The sequence below is a fragment of the Thalassophryne amazonica genome, chromosome 12, assembly GCF_902500255.1.
Source record: "Thalassophryne amazonica chromosome 12, fThaAma1.1, whole genome shotgun sequence".
NCBI classification, from domain to species: Eukaryota; Metazoa; Chordata; class Actinopteri; order Batrachoidiformes; family Batrachoididae; genus Thalassophryne; species Thalassophryne amazonica.
In genome coordinates, this window is record NC_047114.1 from 23,115,069 (window position 1) to 23,135,947 (window position 20,879).

The 20,879-nt window shown below is 40.3% G+C and overlaps 1 protein-coding gene across 2 annotated transcripts in view; it reads left to right on the plus strand.

The window, feature by feature from the left end:
• Nucleotides 1-2,884, plus strand: part of LOC117521616 (gastrula zinc finger protein XlCGF57.1-like) — a 221,262-nt gene extending 218,378 nt beyond the window's left edge. For both annotated transcript variants that reach the window (XM_034182953.1, XM_034182952.1), the window contains one exon: nt 1,744-2,884. In XM_034182953.1, coding sequence (XP_034038844.1) covers nt 1,797-2,870 — 1,074 coding nt within the window. In that variant the 5' untranslated portion in view covers nt 1,744-1,796 and the 3' untranslated portion in view covers nt 2,871-2,884. The remainder of the gene's footprint in view (nt 1-1,743) is intronic.
• Nucleotides 2,885-20,879: the final 17,995 nt, after the last annotated feature.

A 20,879-nucleotide genomic window follows, 5' to 3' on the forward strand; every position in this document is an offset into this window, starting at 1 on the left:
TTATTTTATTCTGATTTATTTATACAAAAAATATGGGGAGTCAGATCAGCCTGCAGTGTTCTGTTCAGTTTATATCAGTTTTCCTGCACATGTCCAGGTATTTCTTCCTCTTTATAAGAGTTTGGTGTTTGCATTTGCGCCACAAAGTTTTAAAACACAATAAAATGTTCACACTTTTCTTTAAAGCAGTTCTGTAATTTCAGAAATGCAACAGAAACAACTACAAATCAGAAAAAGTTGGGACTATAAGTAAAATGAAAATAAAAATGTTGCAGAGTTGTCTTGGTGGCTTCCCTCACTTGTCTCCTTCCAGCATGGACATTTAGTTTTTTTGAACTGCCTACCTGACAGATTTACTATAAAGTACCACACTGTTTGTATTTCGGAATGATTGATGTAAATGAAGTCTAAGAAATAGTCACTGATTTGCAAATGTTCATGTTTTCATCTCAACTTTTCTCTGAAAATGCTGCAGACCTTAATTTAGGAAATTCTGTATGATCCGACTAGTCGACTAATTGCAAAACTAATCGTTGACTAGTCGACTATCAAAATAGTCGTTTGTGGCAGCCCTATTTTCAAACCATCTCCTGAGATTTTCGAAAAAGGGGGTAGTTTTTCCGCAAACCCCAGTAAAAAATAAAATTATAAAAAAATATCATGCAAAAAAGCCCATGATAGGGGGGTGATTGTCTGAAGGTTTTGGTCTGAAGGGGGTATATTTTCAACATGGGGAACAAGCATAGGTACCCCCTTGAATTGGAGAGTGGGGGGGCCGGGATTTTTCTACTCAGGTTTGAACTTTGAGAGTGTTTACACACGAGAGAAAAGTGAGAAAATGTTCATGCCTGATTGAGAAAAGTGTATAAAGTGTGTAGTGAGGGGTTTTACAGCTTTAAAACATCTATAATAATTGTACAAAATAACGCTGGCCACGTCGCGGATTTTGCCTATCGCGGGCTATTTTTAGAACGTAACTCCCACGACAAACGAGGGACCACTGTATATCCCATAGAGAAAACCATTCCCACATCTGTTCAAATCGACAAGTGTGTGTGTGTGAGAGAGAGAGAGTGTGTGTGCTGTGGACCATTGGTTGAATGTAGCTAAGCGTAGCAGGCGACCTGAGTATAAAAAGTGGGACGGGGATGTTATGTGTGTGTGAGGGTTTAAAATAATACAAGAAATACACAGCAAAAAGTAATGAAATGGACAAAAGCAATGATGTAAATAATGATAGAAAAGGAAGTAAAAAACAATTAAATAAATACATTAGAATCATATAAAATGTGCATGTGTGTGTAGAAAAGGTACTCTGTACAGTATGTGTCTTTGCGTTAATAATAAAATTGTATCAAGAAATTTCAGTGCTCCTAAATTTTTATCTGTGCTCCTAAATTTTTTCCATTTAGGAGCACCTGTGCTCCTAGTGAAAAAGCTAAGTGTACAGCCCTGTCCTTGGCTCTGCTGTTGCCACCCCAAGTGAAAACAAGGGAGCATGTTACCGAAGTCTAAAACGAGCAGTGTCATAAACTTCAAACGCATGAAAATGTAAAAGGTAGATAAATGGATTTGTACTATACAAGCCCTTTTAATAAAACCTAACTTGATCAACAGTTTAATCTGTAGTATTTCACAGTATGTTTGCATCAGTGTAATAACTTACTGCTGTCTTTTCCCTGTCACCATTTTTGCTGTTTTATGATAAATGTATTGAATGTTCATTTAATTGCTTTCTTGCAGACATGCTGTAGGCGTTGGTGAGTAAAGAAGAAAGGCTCACTGAACAGCAGGAGATGAGTGTTGACCAGAAGGATGTTAAAGAGGAACAAGAGGGATATTTCACAAATCAAGAGAAACAGCAGCTTCACAGACTGGAGGCATCTGAAACCATTGAGTTACCTTTCAACACTGTCCCTGTGAAGATTGAAAATGATGAAGAAAAACCACAGTTATCACCGATGACTCAAATATCAGGTTTCAACAGTATGGAAAACAGTGATGCATCTGTTAGCAATAGCAGGTGTAACATTACTAGAAAACAATTTAATTGCGTCAAATGTGGAAAAGCATTTGGTCAGATGGACTATGCAAAGCAGCATGAGCGAATTCATGCAAGTGTGACTACCTTTTACTGTGTGGATTGTGATAAAAAGTTGAGGCAAAAGGGCAATCTGAACATACGCATAAGAAGTCAGACAGGAAAGAATGAAAGCAAGAAAATGATTGGCTGTTCTGGATGTGGTAAAAAATCTGGAGAAAAAAGCAAATTCAACACAGATAAGAGAATTCATGAAGGAGAGAGGCCACTGCAGTGTTGTGATTGCAGTGAAAGATTCGGACAGGACAACCTTAACACAGACACAAGAAGGTATACAGAGAAGAAACCATTTGGCTGTTCTGAGTGTGACAAAAAATTTGAAGAAAAGGGCCGTCTTTACAGACACATGAAGATTCATACAGGCGAAAAACCATTTGGATGTTTTCAGTGTGGTAAGCGATTTGGACAGACAAACCATTTGAAAATGCATATGAGAATTCATACAGGAGAAAAACTATTTGAATGTTCTGAATGTGATAAAAGATTTGGTCAAAAGGGTGATCTGAACAGACACATGAGAATTCATACAGGGGAGAAACCATTTGGATGTTCTGAATGTGATGAAAGATTTGGACGAAAAAGCTGTCTCAATACACACATGATAATTCATACAGGACATAAACAGTTCGTCTGTGCTGAGTGTGGTAAAGATTTGGAGAAAAATCCAGCCTTAAAAGACACATCAGAATTCATACAGGAGAGAAGCCATTTAGCTGTTCTGAGTGTGGCAAAACATTTGGAGAAGAAGGCAATCTGCACAAACACTTGAGAATTCATACAGGAGACAAGCCATTTGGCTGTTCTGAATGTGGTAAAAGATTTAGGGAAAAAAGCTTCTTCATCACACATATGAGGATTCATACCAGAGAGAAACCGTTTAGCTGTTTTGAGTGTAATAAAAGCTTTGGACAGAAAAGCCATCTGAACACACACATGAGAATTCATACCAGAGAGAAACGATTTGGCTGTTTTGAGTGTAATAAAAGATTTGGACAAAAAAGCCATCTGAATGCACATATGAGAATTCATACAGAAGAGAAACGATTTGGCTATGAGACCTACAATTCCATCACTACTCATGGTTTTTTTGAGGTGACCATAGGTGCAGATGGATGTCCATCAGATGAATTATTTGTTCCTTCATAGCCCATGTATTTTTGCTGTCAATGTTTAACACACATTAGCTGTATTCACCTTTTGCATTTTGGTGCTTCACTGAGCCCAAGGGCTGCACTCTTTCATTTGACTGATACTACACTGTTTTCAGTGCAGCATTCTGTGTAGCACTTTCTGTACCAAGGCAAACCACAGTGCAGCTCAGTGCAACATTGTTACGGGATGTTGCCAAAAGAATATATATTATAAAATGTGTGTGTAATGTGTGTGTCACAGTTGGTTTCTATGTGTTTCGACATCATGGGTCGATACCAGTCCATACAGGAGGTTTAATTTGTGAGTAGCACAGAGCTGCCGTCAGACACACTACTACTGAGACACAAAGTAGAAGTGTAAACTTTCCTCTTCATTAAACATTTATGAATTGGATTACCATGTACAGTCGAACTCGCCTAAAACGTTGTGTTTACTGAATATTCAGAGTCACTGGACAAAGGCAAAAGTCCCAATGCATATGGTTTTCCATGTAATAAATACCATATATAACACATTTTGTATAACAGATTTGAATGAATGAGTTTTGTTCAGCACGTACATAAATAAATACCAATATAAAATCTCTTGCTAAGATAACAAATCAAAAAACAAAAAATAATTACAATAACTCAAACGATTTCCTAATTGGGTGCGGCCAAAAGGGCATGGGCTGCTGCAAAAGCTTATAAACACCCACCCCGTATGCCAGTTACTATACACATTTAGATACACTCAAAACAAGGTAACAATCAGAAAATAACATAACTGAACAGAACAATCAATAATATGTGCAAATAAACAAAAAAGAACCACATAACAATTAGCCTAATATACTATAGTAAGAAATTGCATTGTTTTTATAAAGCCTTTTACAGAAATACAATGACTTTTAACAGTAGTTCGACTCTTTCTGCTTTCAAATATCAATGTTCCTCGCTCTTTTTCGCTCACATCGGGAAAAACATCCCATCCCACGGCAATGTATTTCCATTAAAATAAAAAACCCTCGCATGTACCGGACAGAGCACTCTGAACTGCCCACTAACGGGGGTACAGAATGAATTTCAGCACTGAGACTCGCCAATTTGGAATGTGGGTACCATATTTACGTGATTAAAAGACCGTGCATTTATTTTTTTTCAAACCATGCTCAGACCCTGCACCTAAAAGAGGCAGGGCATAATTCAAGGCCAGCGATTATTAACAAAATGCTACTTTTTGCTTGTACTGTAAAGTATCACACATATTCCTGGGTGTGATGAACCAAAGAGCTTTAGATCAGAGCCCTCTGCCGACTGCGAACCTTACACATGCTAAACGACTGAGACCACAAGGGCTGTGATTTCTCATTTTTACATTTTCATTCCTTCCTGTCCCGTCATATTTTAAAAGTACCTAATTACTTTTTGATCATGGATCAAATATGTTTGGCAGAAAAGTCCGCAAATAAAACCAGTTTTACAACAAGGAGTCAGAAAAAGATGCTCAAATGACTCGCAATTCATGGAGATAAATTGTACGTACTATATCGTTGGTTTGGAGGTTGATGATTGCATAAAGAAGTAGAGCTCGTTGAAGGACAAATGTATCCAGAATAAGCCGCTGTTCCTTCTGCAAATTGCATAAAGACTCTACTGAGAACTTTAAAGGGTCACGCTCACGTCAACGTTATTGCATGGCCACAGAGTTGCAGAAGCATAAATCAGGGTTTAAGATTTTAAGGTACTATTCTGCAGCGTACTTAGGAAAAAATTGGACTTTGTCCATTTTATGCATATAATGGATTTAGATTATAAAGGACAAAATTTGCTGGTCCACTTTAATCCGTTATGTGAGTTTTATTGTATTCTGCGTGCAGTCTATGCACTGAACCGTCACAGCCATACTGTATGGGTCAGTACAAATACATGTATTGCGATGCACAGTGGTGTGGTAGCTTTCAGGACATTTGCGGTAACTGTCATAGGACTTGTGGGCAACGTTGAACAGAGTCTAATTGAACTATGTGAAGTCTGTCAGAAACAGTGACAGACTTCACAATAAACAGCCTTTATTGTGCATACAACGAAATCTGTCCTCTGGATTTAACCATCCTAATTACAGTTACACACAATCCAATCACTAGGAGCAGTGGGCAGCTACAGTCTAGCACATGGGGACCAACTCCAGAGACACTGCCTTGGTCAGGAACAGACCCTAAATTATCTTTTTGATAGGGGGTGGGGGACCAGATCACCCGGAGGAAACCCACACAGACACAGGGCTAACATGCAAACTCCACACAAAATGGGAGGGGAGTGATCCCACACCCTTTATCCTGTGAGGCAACAGCGCTAACCATTACATCACCGTGCCACCACTGTGCGTGTCAATACTAGGCCAGTTGAATCATCTCAGCATCCACCTTCCTGTTTGGGAATTGATAAAGGGATTACTTTCCTTGCCACTGATGGATTCACACGACCAGATTACGTGATGATGCAAGCCCGTGCTACACCAGAGGCTGGATTCCATTCGACTGGTTATGCTGGGTATCGGTTACTGTCCACTGCATGGGCTGGGCATGGCCTAAAGGTGCAGCACTGAGACAGCCCAGTCGAATATGAATATTGACATAACTTCCCAGGTGCATTTAAGACAGTTTAATTTTTTTAATCAGTCAGTCACATTTCTTATCTTCTTTTATTAATCAAATGTCTTCTGTTGTCTATTAAGAGTTTATTTTGCCAACTTGTACCCTAACTTTCATTCGCTATTCAGGCAGTTTGCTGTTTGCCTCAGTACCTTCACATATTTAAAATGTAAACATTTCAAGTTGGGCATTTTGAGTCTTAACATTGTCAAACTACTCTCAACATGCACAGTTTTGTGTTTTTTTTGGGGGGGGAGGCAAGCTTTTGCCATCATTCCCACCCTCAGACTTATTTTAATATGGGATGCAAAACTTTATGGGTGCTTCTGCAACTATAGTCACTTTTGACATGCACAAAAATCCTAATTTTAATTTTCATTATGGTGGGTAAAACTAACATATACATAAAATTGCATATAGCTACAAAGAATTAAATATGGGAGGTATTTATTTATGGGCAGCATGATGGGTTAGTGGCTAGTCCTATTGCCTCACAGCAAGAAGGTCATGGGATTGATTGCCACCTGTGGGCTGCTGTGTGGAATTTGCATGTTCTCCCTGTGTTTGCATGGGTTCCCTCCGGGTGCTCTGGCTTCCTCCCACATCCAAAGACATGCAGGTTAGGTGGATTGGAAACTTTAAATTGTGTGCAGGTGTGAATGTGTTTTGTGTGTGTCTATGTGGCCCTGCGACAGACTGGCATCCTATCCAGGGTGTACCCTGCCTCCCGCCCTGTGATTGCTGGGGTAGGTTCCAGTTCCCCCCTCCCCCTTTACCCTTAATTGGAGTAAGCGGTTGAAAATGAGTGAGTTGTTTGTTTATTTTTTATTGTTTTCATCATTTTCTTACCAGATGTATTTACCACAGCATAAACACTACATTAATACATTTGAATACATTATTTTACTATATTTACAATCACTTTCTTCCAGCTCCATTCAGCACATTAAATACAGACATAAAAGAATAATAAATTGTGTATTTTATGGTTTTCAAATTTCTGGCTGTAACCATAGACGGCAGTTGTCTCCACACAGTGCTTTTCCATCCGGATGTAGTCTTCATATCTCATGGGGCATTTTCTCATTTATTCTCTGCATCTCTGCAATTTTATTGAAATTGATTAATATAGAGTTGCAAATGTGACATTTATGTTTTATTATATTAGCAATATACTGTTATATACCCTAATTCACTGGCCACCATACAAATTCTACAAACATGAGATTCAGTTTTGATTGCCTGTCAGTGAAGTATTAATTTAACAATTTTAAAATTACTGAAGTTATAGTCTATCAGGAGTAGATTAGAAAAACCTTTCAAAAGTAATGTATGGATTTGGTAAACAAAGTAGAATTACCTTTCTTACAGGATCAACAAAAGCTTCACAAATAGAATCTTTCTGAAATGTAATTCATAGTAGAATTTGGTATTGGATCACAGCTCATTTTGAATTTGTCTCTGCTACAACACCTAAAGCTGCTTCAGTCATGATTTGGTGCCTTAATGAAATTTACTAACATTAAAAAAATAAAATGGCAGCAAGTACCATCTACTAAGATAACTTTTTCTCTCAGCAATTAATATACATGAGTTAAACGGTAATATGAATTTTTTTTTTAAAGTGTAGTTCAAAATAGACAAATACAAAGTAAGGACACACCATTACTTAAGACGAAAAGCTTTTTTTTTTTTCCTTTTTGGGATTTTAAGTAAAAAGGTCAGCACATGAACACACTTAATTGCTACCCTTTCCATGTAAACTAGATTTGCTGGGGTTGGGGCTAAAAAAACGACTGGCTTTTAAGTGTTGCGGTAAGGATTCAGAAGGGACAGGTGACTTTAGATGAAAAAAAAAAATCAGAAATAATGAGGGTGAAATGGATTTCAGTGTAGTGTAAAATGTTGTGGATGTGAAATATTTTGATTTGAAATACTGTTATTGTAATGTAACTACAGTACCTATTTCAAATTTGAGACCACAGTTGAGGGACATGAACAAAAAGGGTGTTTGGACTCCAAAAATACATCTTAATATTTTATCAGATCCCTTTTTTAAATATGCTTATTTTGTGTCACGATGTGTCATGACACTATATATTTATAAACCATCAGATGGCATATTTTAAAATAAATCCAAAATTTCACTGCTGGGACTTAAATATACCTGTAGTTGTTGGAAAAAAAAAAACTTAATTAAAAGAAAAGACAAGATATTTATTTCCTACAGATAATACTGGCTGTTAAAAATAATTGGTATAGATATATTTAGTTTAACAAAATACAGGTGGATAATATTCCACAAATTTGTGATAGTACACTTTTATTAAATATAGCAAGAGTCAGTTTCCCTTTCGTTTACAGTTTTGTAATGTTAAAAAAGTCTGACTTATTCTGTTCATAGAGTTGGCATCTTTTTTTTCCCTGGAATAAAACTGACCAACATTCACCATTAAAAGGGGGGAAAAAAAACCCTGCACCAATTGGTGATTAAAAAGGTGACTTACGCAAGCAGTGGAAAGCAGTATATCTACATGAAATCTGTTACCAAAAATGTAAGTAGTTATGAAAGGTACAAATGTTTATGGTTCAGATAAATGTGGTTTGAGTTTATTTAGAGAGTTATTGTCAGTGTTGTATTTATATCCATGTTTATAGGTTTCTGGAAAATGGGATTTTCCCTCAATTGCTAAAATTGATAAAAAGTTTTCACTGCAACACACCAGAGTTGGTGTTGACAAAATGAGACCTCATGCATTTGATGGTTTTTCTGAGCTCATGAAACGGCAGTGTGTCTTCAAAAGAGGGGAAGAATCTGCTTTGTGTCATGTGGTTATGGTTTTAATACACCACAAGTGTCTGCCTGCGGGTAGGGCTTCAAAAAGTTTTTGACCAGCATGGAAGGGCTCAGAGAGGAGAATTCGACCGATGGTCGAACCTCGGATTCAGGAGGAGAAGGAGAAGGCGTTCGACCGTGCCCCTTGGGGCACCCTGTGGGGAGTGCTCCAGGAGTACGGGGTCCGGGGTCCTTTGCTAAGGGCTATCCGGTCCCTGTACGACCACAGCAGTAGCTTGGTTTGCATTGCCGGTAGTAAGTCAAACCTGTTTCCAGTGCACGTTGGCCTCCGCCAGGGCTGCCCTTTGTCACCGGTTCTGTTCATTATTTTTATGGACAGAATTTGTAGGCGCAGCCAGGGTGTAGAGGGGGTCTGGTTTGGGAACCACAGAATCTCGTCTCTGCTGTTTGCGGATGATGTGGTTCTGTTGGCTTCGTCAAATCAGGACCTTCAGCGTGCACTGGGGCGGTTTGCAGCCGAGTGTGAAGCGTCCGGGATGAAAATCAGCACCTCCAAATTTGAAGCCATGGTTCTCGACCGGAAAAAGGTGCTTTGCCCTCTTCAGGTCGGTGGAGTGTCCTTGCCTCAAGTGGAGGAGTTTAAGTATCTCGGGGTCTTGTTCACGAGTGAGGGACGGATGGAGCGTGAGATCGATAGACGGATCGGTGCAGCATCTGCAGTGATGCGGTCGCTGTATCGGACCGTCGTGGTGAAGAGAGAGCTGAGTAGGGGGGCAAAGCTCTCGATTTACCGATTGATCTACGTTCTGATCCTCACCATGGTCATGAGATTTGGCTCATGACCGAAAGAACAAGATCGCGAGTACAAGCGGCCGAGATGAGTTTCCTCCGCAGGGTGCCTGGGCACTCCCTTAGAGATAGGGTGAGGAGCTCGGTCACTCGGGAGGAGCTCGGAGTCGATCCGCTGCTCCTCCATGTCGAAAGGAGTCAGTTGAGGTGGCTCGGCATCTTTTCTGGATGCCCCCTGGACGCCTCGCTGGAGAGGTGTTCCGGGCACATCCCATTGGGAGGAGGCCCCGGGGAAGACCCAGGACACGCTGGAGGGACTACATCTCTCGGCTGCCTTGGGAACGCCTTGGGGTTCCCCCGGAGGAGCTGGGGGAGGTGTGTGTGGATTGGGAGGTCTGGGCAGCTTTGCTTGAGCTGCTGCCCCCGCGACCCGACTCCGGATAAAGCAGAAGAAAATGGATGGATGGACGGATGGTTTATTTTATAGGTTTCTGGAAAATGGGATTTTCCCACAATTGCTAAAATTGATAAAAAGTTTTCACTGCAACCCACCAGAGTTGGTGTTGACAAAATGAGACCTCATGCATTTGATGGTTTTTCTGAGCTCATGAAACGGCAGTGTGTCTTCAAAAGAGGGGAAGAATTCTGCTTTGTGTCATGTGGTTATGGTCTTAATACACCACAAGTGTCTGCCTGCGGGTAGGGCTTCAAAAAGTTTTTGACCAGCATGGAAGGGATCAGAGTTGTTTTTTTAGTAACAGCTTTTATGCTGCTGTTATTATCAATAAAGACAACACTGTAGTTAAGAGGATTTTTCCTGAAATTGGGTTTGGTGGGTCAGGCTAGGTCCACAAGTTGAAGGTTATGCTTTGCTTGACTTTGAACTTGATGACACATTGCCTCTGGAACCAAAGTTTATTGGTATCTTAAAATATTTCCAATGTGTTTATTAACTGGAATAAGGAAGAAGTTGTCCAGAATTGGAGTGATTTTTGATTTAAATATGGATAAGGGCTAGTGTATTTATTGATAAAATTAAAACCAGGGAAGTCTCAGCAGTCCAGTGAATTAAATTGATTCTTTGGATTAATTTTTTCTTCAGAATCTTATTCTATTAACTTTTGCAGGGATGAGAATTTTCCGCGGATTTCAGAGTTTTTCTGGGCCATTTCTGAGATCAGTGTAAATCCGTTGAGAAAAATTTCGGAGGGGTGGTGCAGCGTGGGCCATCCTCGCGAGTAAAATCTTTCCTGATATGCATGGGAACCAACTGAAACTGCAAACTAAAACGTGCAACGTCATTGATTACTTTTTCTTCAACAGTGAACTTTCAGCCAATCAGAATGTCTGTAAAATCTGAAGTCACTGAAAGTACCCGGACATGGACATTTTGAGTTTCGGCAAGTTTTATCTGTCGAGCTAAAACTTAAACATGGCCAAAATAACTGAGAAAGGAAGAAGACAGTGTTAAAGACATCAATATTGGTGTAAAAAATAGGTTCAAGTGGGCATGTTTGGCCCGGGAGGCGGACGTGGACAAAGGCAAGACTTGGTGAATTTGTCCACAAGGTTGAGCTTCCTGGTAAAGCCCTCTGCACGTTATGTTTGGATTTCATCAACAAAACCTTGGAGGAACACTGCAAGACAAGGAAACATGTCACCAAAGTTAAACAGACTAATGCCCAGCTCCAGAAGAGCGCAGAAGAGGCACAGCGAGCCCCAAAGCCCACACAGCACTTGTACCGTTAAGGTAGAGTGCTGAGCTCCTGTCACCGGTCAGTGACCGAACATCCAGTGCTCAGGTGCGTGTCCAATAATTCTACTAATGCAATTAAAATGTGTTTACAATCACTGAAAGTTTTAAGTGTGGCATAGTTATTTATACTGTGCACGTACTGAAGTGAAATTCAGGGCTACAAAACCAGCATTTGTATACAGATTTTTGCCAAAAAAAAATGGCCACTTTCCATTTATTTCGTCATAAATAACCACTAACTTAAAAAAATGAAGTGGATATTTTGCTGGATACAGCAAACGCGCACCTAGCTCTATTTGACCGGATCTCCTCGCTGATTGGCTAGTTCATATGACATCATCGAAGAGTTTATTTCAACATGGTGGCGCCTACGTCATTGAGTGTTGGTGCCAATTTTTCATCTTTTAATGTCGCTTTGAGTGCCAAAACGTTGTAGGGATTTTATGCCGTTTTGGGTGCCATAAAGTTGTTTGAATCGGAACAGAAAATCACCTACTGGCGGAGGGATTCTCGGATGCTAAAAGCAGCTCAAAAACATGGCATAGCTGTGCCCGAAATTATTTCCACTGGCCGTTTTGGGTGCCATAAAGTTGTTTGAATTGGAACAGAAAATCACCAACTGGCAGAGGGATTCTATGCCGTTTTGGGTGCTATCGCTAAAAGTAGCTCAGAAACGTGGCATAGCCGTACCCGAAATTATTTCCATCGGCGCTTTTCGCTACATGGTGGAAATACTTTCGGACACGGTGGAAATAATTTTTGCAGTCTTGGTAATTTTCTGTGTCCGGCGGGGATGAAAAACAAAACCTGCAAATTCAAGACAGAATGAAAACGAAAATACACGTGTCCACGTCGGCACCTCTTTTTGTGTCTTTCTCAGTGTCATGTTTGCAAAACCTTCGATCAATCCACCTCTGAAAATAGTGAATGGTAAAATATGCCAATTTTCAATAATGAAAATCACCAATATTGAGCTACTACCATGAATGTGAAATAAGGAGATCTTAAACTCCGTATGCAAAATAACTGCCTAAAACAACGTATTTTATGGCTTTATTTTGACACGAAACGTGCTTTTCTTAAAACGTGACCCTATGGGGAAAACAAAACCCGTGTCAAATAACGGCAGTCTGCATGCTTATTGTTACATTGCTGCCACCTGCTGCATCAGTCCGTTATAGCAGGACTAAATCTCTGAGTCCAGTGTCTTTCAAGAAAAAAGCATACACTTCCCCTCTCACTTGACCTTATGGCTAAAATACTTCCTACAGAAACTTCTTTCATGCTTTACAAGTGATTTCCTTCAGTTTGTACTCTTTAATAAAGCATTCAAAAATGACAAAATGTATTTTGCCTGCATGCTGAAATTATCCTGCATCAGTTTTATTTTTATTTTTTTATTTTCGTGAATTTCATAGACTGCGGTACAGATGGTGCTCAGGATGTGTGCTTTTTAGTGATACTATGCTGTATGTGCCTGTGGGGTTTTCCTGGTGACTGACATAAGTAGTTGGGGTGCAAACTCACATCGTGTTATTTAGGAATTTATTATGGGGCAATAATTTGAAGCACACATTTTACATGTAATTATTAATAATAAAAAAAAATCACTGTTTTATACCACAAATGTTGTTTTAGTAAAGTAAGTCAAAAGCAAATCCAAGGTGGATGTGCATGTTGAATTGGCACAGGTTTTACGCTGGATGTCCTTCCTGACGCAACTCCACATTACATGGAGAAATGTGGCAGGGGTGGGATTTGAACCCAGAACCTTCTGCACTGAAACCAAGTGCACTTGGCCACCTCTTAAAATAATTTACAGATACTTGCATGAAGTTTCAGTATATTTCAGAGCTCATTGCAGGTTAAAGGAGGACACTTGAAGAAGTTCAGTGATATCTGTCCAGTGCTATGGCATTTATAGTAAGTACGAGGTCTCTTAGATAATAAACCGACCCTTTTATTTTTTTTTTTAACTATATGGATTTGAATGACATGCGATTACACCAATCATGCTTGAACCCTCATGCGCATGCATGAGTTTTTTCACGCGTGTCGGTGACGTCATTTCCCTGTGGGCATGCATTGAGTGAGATGTGGTCCCGCCCTCTCGGCTGAATTCCTTTGTTTCACACGCTGCTCGAGACGGCGTGCGTTGCTTTATCAAAATTTTTTCTGGACCTGTGAGGAATATCGAGTGGACACTATTCGAGAAATTAAGCTGGTTTTCTGTGAAAAGTTTAACGGCTGATGAGAGATTATGGGGTGTTTCTGTCGGTGTAAGGACTTCCCACGGAGCGGGACGTCCTGCAGCGCTTCCAGGCGCTGTCGTCGGCCTGTTTCGAGCTGAAAACATCCTAATTTAAGGCTTAATTCACCCAGGACGTCGTGAGAGAACAGAGAAGATTCAGAAGAGGCCGGTATGAGGAATTTATGCGGACATTCCACTGTTTAAGGACATTTTTTTAATGAAAGACGTACGCGCAAATTCGCCGAGTCGTTTCCGTGACGACTCGGCAAATCTGTGTGCGCCGCGACAGGAAAAACACCTCCGTGTTGAAAACCATTTGTAGAATTCATGCGGCTTTTAATGGCTTTCAACAAGTGAGTAACTGAGAAATTGTGTAACAGCTTGGGCATGTTCCAACTTGCCCGTTAAGATTTCCAACGGAGGTGTTTTTCCTGCTGCGACCCCTCGCGGTCGGGTCCAGCCCGACATGCGACTCTGCCCGCACGTTCTTTCATTACAAAATGACCGTTAACAATGGAATGTCCGAATAAACTCCTCATGCCGACTTCTTCTGAAAGTTCTCTGTTCTCTGACGACTTACCTTGCGTCAACAGAGCCTGAAATGTGGAAGTTTTCAACTTGAAACGGCGAGACGCTGCCGCCTCGAAGCGCAGATCGCCGTCAGGGCGCCGTGGACCGTCTTTAAAGCGACACTACCAGACCAAAATCTCTCATCAGCCGTTAAAATTTTTACCGAAAACCAGCTGAATTTATTGAATGGTGTCCACTCAGTTGTGCCTTACAGTTTTGAAAAATTTTTATCAAACAAAGCAACAGTCTCTGAGCCATTCCTAAACAATGAAAAAAATCGACGAGCGGGTGGACGACTCCTCACTCAAAGACTGCCCACAGGCGAATGACGTAACCGACAGGCGTGAAAAAACTCTCGCATGCCCACGAGGGTTCAAGCATGTCTGATGTAATTACACGTGATTCAAATCCATATGGTTTTTGAAAAAAATAATAAGGTCGGATACTTTTCTAATAGACCTCGTACATATGCTGTAGACCATGTAGAAGGTCTACATGGACAGATTCTTTTATTCCAGTAAGACTTCCACATACCCCAACATATAAAAAAACATAAAATGGAAATTCATGAAATTAGATCTCTCTAGCCCCGAAATGCTTCTAAAATGCTAAAAACGTGTGCCCCTGGAACCCGCTGGGGGCCTACAGCAGTCCTTGGGCCCCTGCTGATTTTCAGAGAGATTTTTTTTTTTTTTTCCTTTGCCCATTCTCATCCCTGCATTTAAAAAATTAAATCAGTTAAATTAATTAATTAAAATTTTATTAAATTAACATTTAAGATAATTAAGCAACACTGTGTAGACCGCTACAGATATTGTGCCAGTTTTCTGTTAGTTGCACAGTGGATTAGTGGTCTGGAGTGGCAGAGAAGTATGTTAGGGTAGTGCAGGACATGTACAAGAATAGTGTGACAGCGGTGAGATGCGCAGTCGGAATGACAGACTCATTCAAAGTGGAGGTGGGATTACACCAAGGATCAGCTCTGAGTCCTTTCTTGTTTGCAGTGGTGATGGACAGGTTGACGGATGAGATCAGACAGGAGTCCCCATGGCCTATGATATTTGCAGATGACATTGTGATCTGTAGTGAGAGTAGAGAGCAAGTTGAGTCTAGTCTGGAGAAGTGGAGATATGCTTTGGAGAGAAGGGGAATGAAAGTCAGTAGAAGCAAGACTGAGTACATGTGTGTGAATGAGAGAGAGCCCAGTGGAATAGTGCAGTTACAAGGAGTAGAAGTGGTGAAAGTAGATAAGTTTAAATATTTGGGGTCAACTGTTCAAAGTAATGGAGAGTGTAGTAGAGAGGTGAAGAAGAGAGTGCAGGCAGGGTGGAGTGGGTGGAGAAAGGTGGCAGGAGTGATTTGTGACCGAAGAATATCAGCAAGGGTGAAGGGGAAAGTTTACAAAACAGTAGTGAGACCAGCTATGCTGTATGGTTTAGAGACAGTGGCACTAACAAAAAGACAGGAGGCAGAGCTGGAGGTGGCAGAGCTGAAGATGTTGAGATTCTCTTTGGGAGTGACAAGAATGGACAAGATTAGGAACGAACATATCAGAGGGACAGCTCAGATGAGACCGTTTGGAGACAAAGTCAGAGAGGCGAGATTGAGATGGTTTGGACATGTGCAGAGGAGGGACCCAGGGTATATAGGGAGAAGGATGCTGAGGATGGAGCCACCAGGCAGGAGGAGAAGAGGGAGACCAAAGAGGAGGTTCATGGATGTGCTGAGAGAGGACATGCAGGTGGTTGGTGTGACAGAGGAAGATACAGAGGACAGGGTGAGATGGAAACGATTGATCTGCTGTGGCGACCCCTAACGGGAACAGCCGAAAGACAGAGAAGAAGACTGTTGCCTTACAGCAAGAAGCTCATGGGATTGATTCCCCCTGTGGCCTTTGTTTGGTGTTTGTTGTGTGGGTTTCCTCCCACATCCAAAGCCATACTGTTAAGTGAATTGGAAACTTTATAATTCTCCAGGTCTCCCTTGCAAAGGGGATCGCCATCTCAATGGGACTAACCTGGTTAAATAAAGATTAAACCAAATATTTGGAAGTGTCAAATTCATTACTTTACAGATTAAATTTATCACCCAGTTTTAATTTCATCAAATGAAGTAGGTGACACTGTAAAAGCTATAACAACAAAGCATCCTATACTGTTTAACAGAGTTTGTATGTTAAAAATCGGTTTATGTTTTGACCTATTTTTAAAATGTAACATTTGTATTTATAATTAATGAATTGGTTTGAACATTATTGGAATCTTTTCATTGACAGTGTGTCAATGTTAAAGGTCTTAGTTTTTAAATTTCGTGATATTTCTGTTATTTGTGTGATCTATTTTAAATTGTATTAAGTAGAATTTTAAATTGTGACCAAGAAAATACTTGTCAATCATTTTCAGTTATTGATTTTTCATAATTTTTCAAATCTAATATAAAGATATGTGCAATATAATTATTAATCAAATGCATAAAGAAGCCAAATGAGGTGTGAATTATCCCCTGAAACTCAGCTTTCCGTCTATTATGACAATCACTGGTTTTATTACTCTGCAAGTTGTGAAATGCTGAAGAGGGGCATGTTATTTGGGCAGCTACAGTATGTTGAGAGGATTAACTTTTGGAGAGGATCAGTCAAAGTCAACAGAAACATGGTGGGGAAAACATAGTTTATGCTATATCTCTGCAACCGATAGGGCAAGGGAGATGTGATCTAAAGTTTATATTGATCCACAACTTGTTTGTAAATTCATTGGGAAAAAGTAACGTGTCATGATGAAGTCACAAGGGAGTCATGTTTATTCAGAGCATGCAGGGTTCTGCAGATTTCGTCATTGGGGGAGTAGTGTTGTACTCTGCCAAAGGTCTGTAATTGTGATTGTCACCAATGATGCCAGTAATGTGTTACTCTCATCTGACCGCTTTTTTCAGTAACGAGTAATCTAATGCGCTAATCTTTCCAAATCAATAATTAAAGTTACTTCTCCGTGTCACTGTGCATTATTATTTTTGTGTTGTGGGCCGATTGCAGCTTTAAAACAGGTGTCCCGATGAGATGCATGGGGGAGCTCAGCGTTTGGTTGAACTGCCCACTTCCCCACTTTCAGCAAGCTGCTGCACAGAGCCGTATCCGGGGACAGTTGTCTCTCAAAGCATGGTGATGGTCAGAGCTATGGGTTTTACCAGCCCATTTTACAAAGACATTTTTATCCTTTTTTTTTTCTTTAAAACTCTGTGCCGCTCTGTGTGTGTCCTCGCTAAAAACAGCTGATCTGCGAAACACATATAATGCTTTTTTTTTTCCAGCCAAATGCACCTACAGTCTCTTTCTGAGGACGACATGATGTAAAAACGCTCATAAAATTTTCTTACCTGTCAATCTGGTCGTGTTTTCGCCATAAATTAAACGCTATCCATGCAAGCCAGGGGCGAATCCATGCGGGAAGAAGGAGGGTGGGGAGCTCCTCACAACAGCCCTAGATTAGAGGTCCACTTTTGAAGACATATTTTCATACTATTGTTACTACTAATACTACGGAAGCATATTGCATTCACTGGATAAAAAAATTTGACCACTGATCTCGTAATTACGAGATCCTCATCTCGTAATTACTAGAAAAGATCTCGTAATTACAACATTAGGATCTCGTAATTACGAGAACAGATCGCTTCCGTACTTCCAGTCCCTCGGTAAAGACAAGCGTGAGAATGCCCGAGTCATAATCGAAAATCGGACAATTTGTAACCTCCGACACTGCACTGTGATCTACACCATGGCGCGCACAAAGTGTGGATTTCCCACTAAACTGTTGCTGGATGAATGAAACTCCTCCAGCGAGGCGAGGCACAGCTCGGGCACACAGACTGGCATGTGCCTGGGTGGGAGTGAGCCCTGCTGTTTCCCTCAGTGGTTGGTGGGTCTGTGTGAGTGAAAGCTGGAAGTCACCCCGTGCTCCTCCCTGGACATTCATCCGGGAGCACTTCAGGGTAAAAATCCACACTTTGTGTTTGATTATAGTGTGTTATCATCGGCTGAGCTCAGCTTGCGTCTTTACTGAGGGACTGGAAGTATGGAAGTATATACATAAAACAATTTAGACACCTGATCTTTTCTAATAATTATGAGATCCTGATCTCGTAATTATGAGATCAGATCTCGTAATTATGAGATCTTTTCTTGTAATTATGAGCTCTTTTCTCATAATTAGGAGATCAGGATCTCGTAATTACAAGATCAGTGGTCAAATTTTTTTTTTTTTTATCCAGTGAATGCAATATGCTTCCGTGTAATCTAACTTAGTTACTTTTAAAATTGAGTTATCAGAAAAGTACCTAAGTTACTTTTCAAGGAGTAATCAGTTTATCCCAGTGGAGAAAAACAGTCAAACCTTTTTTCTTATTTTGTGGTGTATAACAACAGCCAGCATCCTTATTGCTGCATTGCTGCCACCTGCTGCATCAGTCCATTATAGCAGTACTAAATCCTCTCGATGAGCCCAGTGTCTTTCAAGTACCTAAAAAGCCAATACTTTCCACTCACTTGACCTTATGGCTAAAATACTTCTGACAGAAACTTCTTTCAGGCCTTACAATTGATTTCCTTCAGTTTTTACTCTTTAATAGATAAACCATTCAAATATGACAATACATTTTGCTTGGATGCTGAAATCGTATTGATTCTAAAGGTGGACGTTCTTGTGAGTCAGAATCCGGCCAGATCCGTCATTGACAATGCCAGAAATTTATGGCAAAAGATAATTTCATCCCTGAAATACTTCTCAGTCGATTTCAGCGAGCTGATTGGGGAAAACAAGAGTTTTTACCCCTGAATTAAAAATTTCAGAAGTTAAAAACAGAACTATTTCAGGGATGAAATCATCTTTTGCCACAAATTTCTGGCAACGTCAGTGACAAATCTGACACACAAGAAGTTCTTGAATTTCTTGATGTACAACCCCAGTTCCAATGAAGTTGGGACATTGTGTGAAATGTAAATAAAAATGGAATACAATGATTTGCAAATCCTCTTCTACCTATATTCAATTGAATACACCACAAAGACAAGCTATCTAATATTCAAACTGATAGACTTTTTTGTTTTTGTGCAAATATTTGCTCCTTTGATGCCTGCAACACGTTTCAAAAAAGCTGGAACAGGGGTAACAAAAGACTGGCAAAGTTGATAAATGCTCAAAGAACACCTGTTTGGAACATTCCACAGGTGAACAGGTTAATTGGAAACAGGTGAGTGCCATGATTGGGTATAAAAGGAGCATCCCCAAAAGGCTCAGTCGTTCACAAGCAAAGATGGGGGTGAGGATCACAACTTTGTGAACAACTGCATAAAAAAAATAGTCCAACAGTTTAAGAACAATGTTTCTCAATGTTCAATTGCAAGGAATTTAGGGATTCCATCATCTACAGTCCATAATATAATCAGAAGATTCAGAGTATCCTGAGAACTTTCTACATGTAAGCGGCAATGCCGAAAATCAACACTGAATGCCTGTGACCTTTGATCCCTCAGGTGGCAAAACACCAACATCATTGTGTAAAGGATCTTACCGCGTGGGCTCAGGAACACTTCAGAAAACCATTGTCAGTTAACACAGTTCATCGCTACATCTACACGTGCAAGTTAAAACTCTACCATGCAAAGCAAAAGCCATACATCAACAACATCCAGAAATGCCGCCTGCTCTAGGCCCGAGCTCATTTGAAATGGACAGACGCAAAGTGGAAAACTGTTCTGTGGTCTGATGAGTCCACATTTCAAATTGTTTTTGGAACTCATGGACATTGTGTCCTCCGGACAAAAGAGGAAAAAGACCATCCAGATTGGTACCAGCGCAAAGTTCAAAAGCCAGCATCTGTGATGGTATGGGGGTGTGTTAGTGCCCATGGCATGGGCAACTTACACATCTGTGATGGCACCATCAATGCTGAAAGGTTCATCCAGGTTTTGGAGCAACACATGCTGCCATCCAAGCAACGTCTTTTTCAGGGACGTCCCTGCTTATTTCAGCAAGACAATGCCAAGCCACATTCTGCACGTGTTACAACAGTGTGGCTTCATAGTAAAAGAGTGTGGGTACTAGACTGGCCTGCCTGCAATCCAGACCTGTCGCCCATTGAAAATGTGTGGCGCATTATGAAGCGCAAAATACAACAACCGAGACCCCGAACTGTTGAACAACTGAAGTCGTACATCAGGCAAGAATGGGAAAGAATTCCACCGACAAAGCTTCAACAATTAGTGTCCTCAGTTCCCAAACGCTTATTGTGTTGTTAGAAGGAAAGGTGATGTAACACAGTGGTAAACATACCACTGTCCCAGCTTTCAAAATGAGCAAATATTTGCACAAAACCAATAATGTTTATCAGTTTGAACATTAAATATCTTGTCTTTTTGGTGTATTTAATTGAATATAGGTTGAAGAGGATTTAAAAATCATTGTATTCTGTTTTTGTTTACACAATGTCCCAACTTCATTGGAATTGGGGTTGTATCTATCAAACACTAAATTCCTGTCAGTGTCTGTCAAAGCTACAATAAAGTCCTGAATGATGCACTAAATCGGCCTCAGGGGCTATATTTCAGTGAATAATTGACTCCTGCACTCATTGGTAGAACAGTTGTTGGATTTTTGTCCCAAATGTTTGTCTGCAGGTGATACTTAAAAAATTGACAAGAAGCATCAGATGCCGCTCCTTGTTAGTATAGTGGTTTGTATCTCTGCTTGTAACGCAGAATACCAGGGTTGGTTTCCCTGACAGGGAGAAGCTGCATTAGTTTTTTGTTGTTGTTTTTTTTGTTGTTGTTTTTTTATC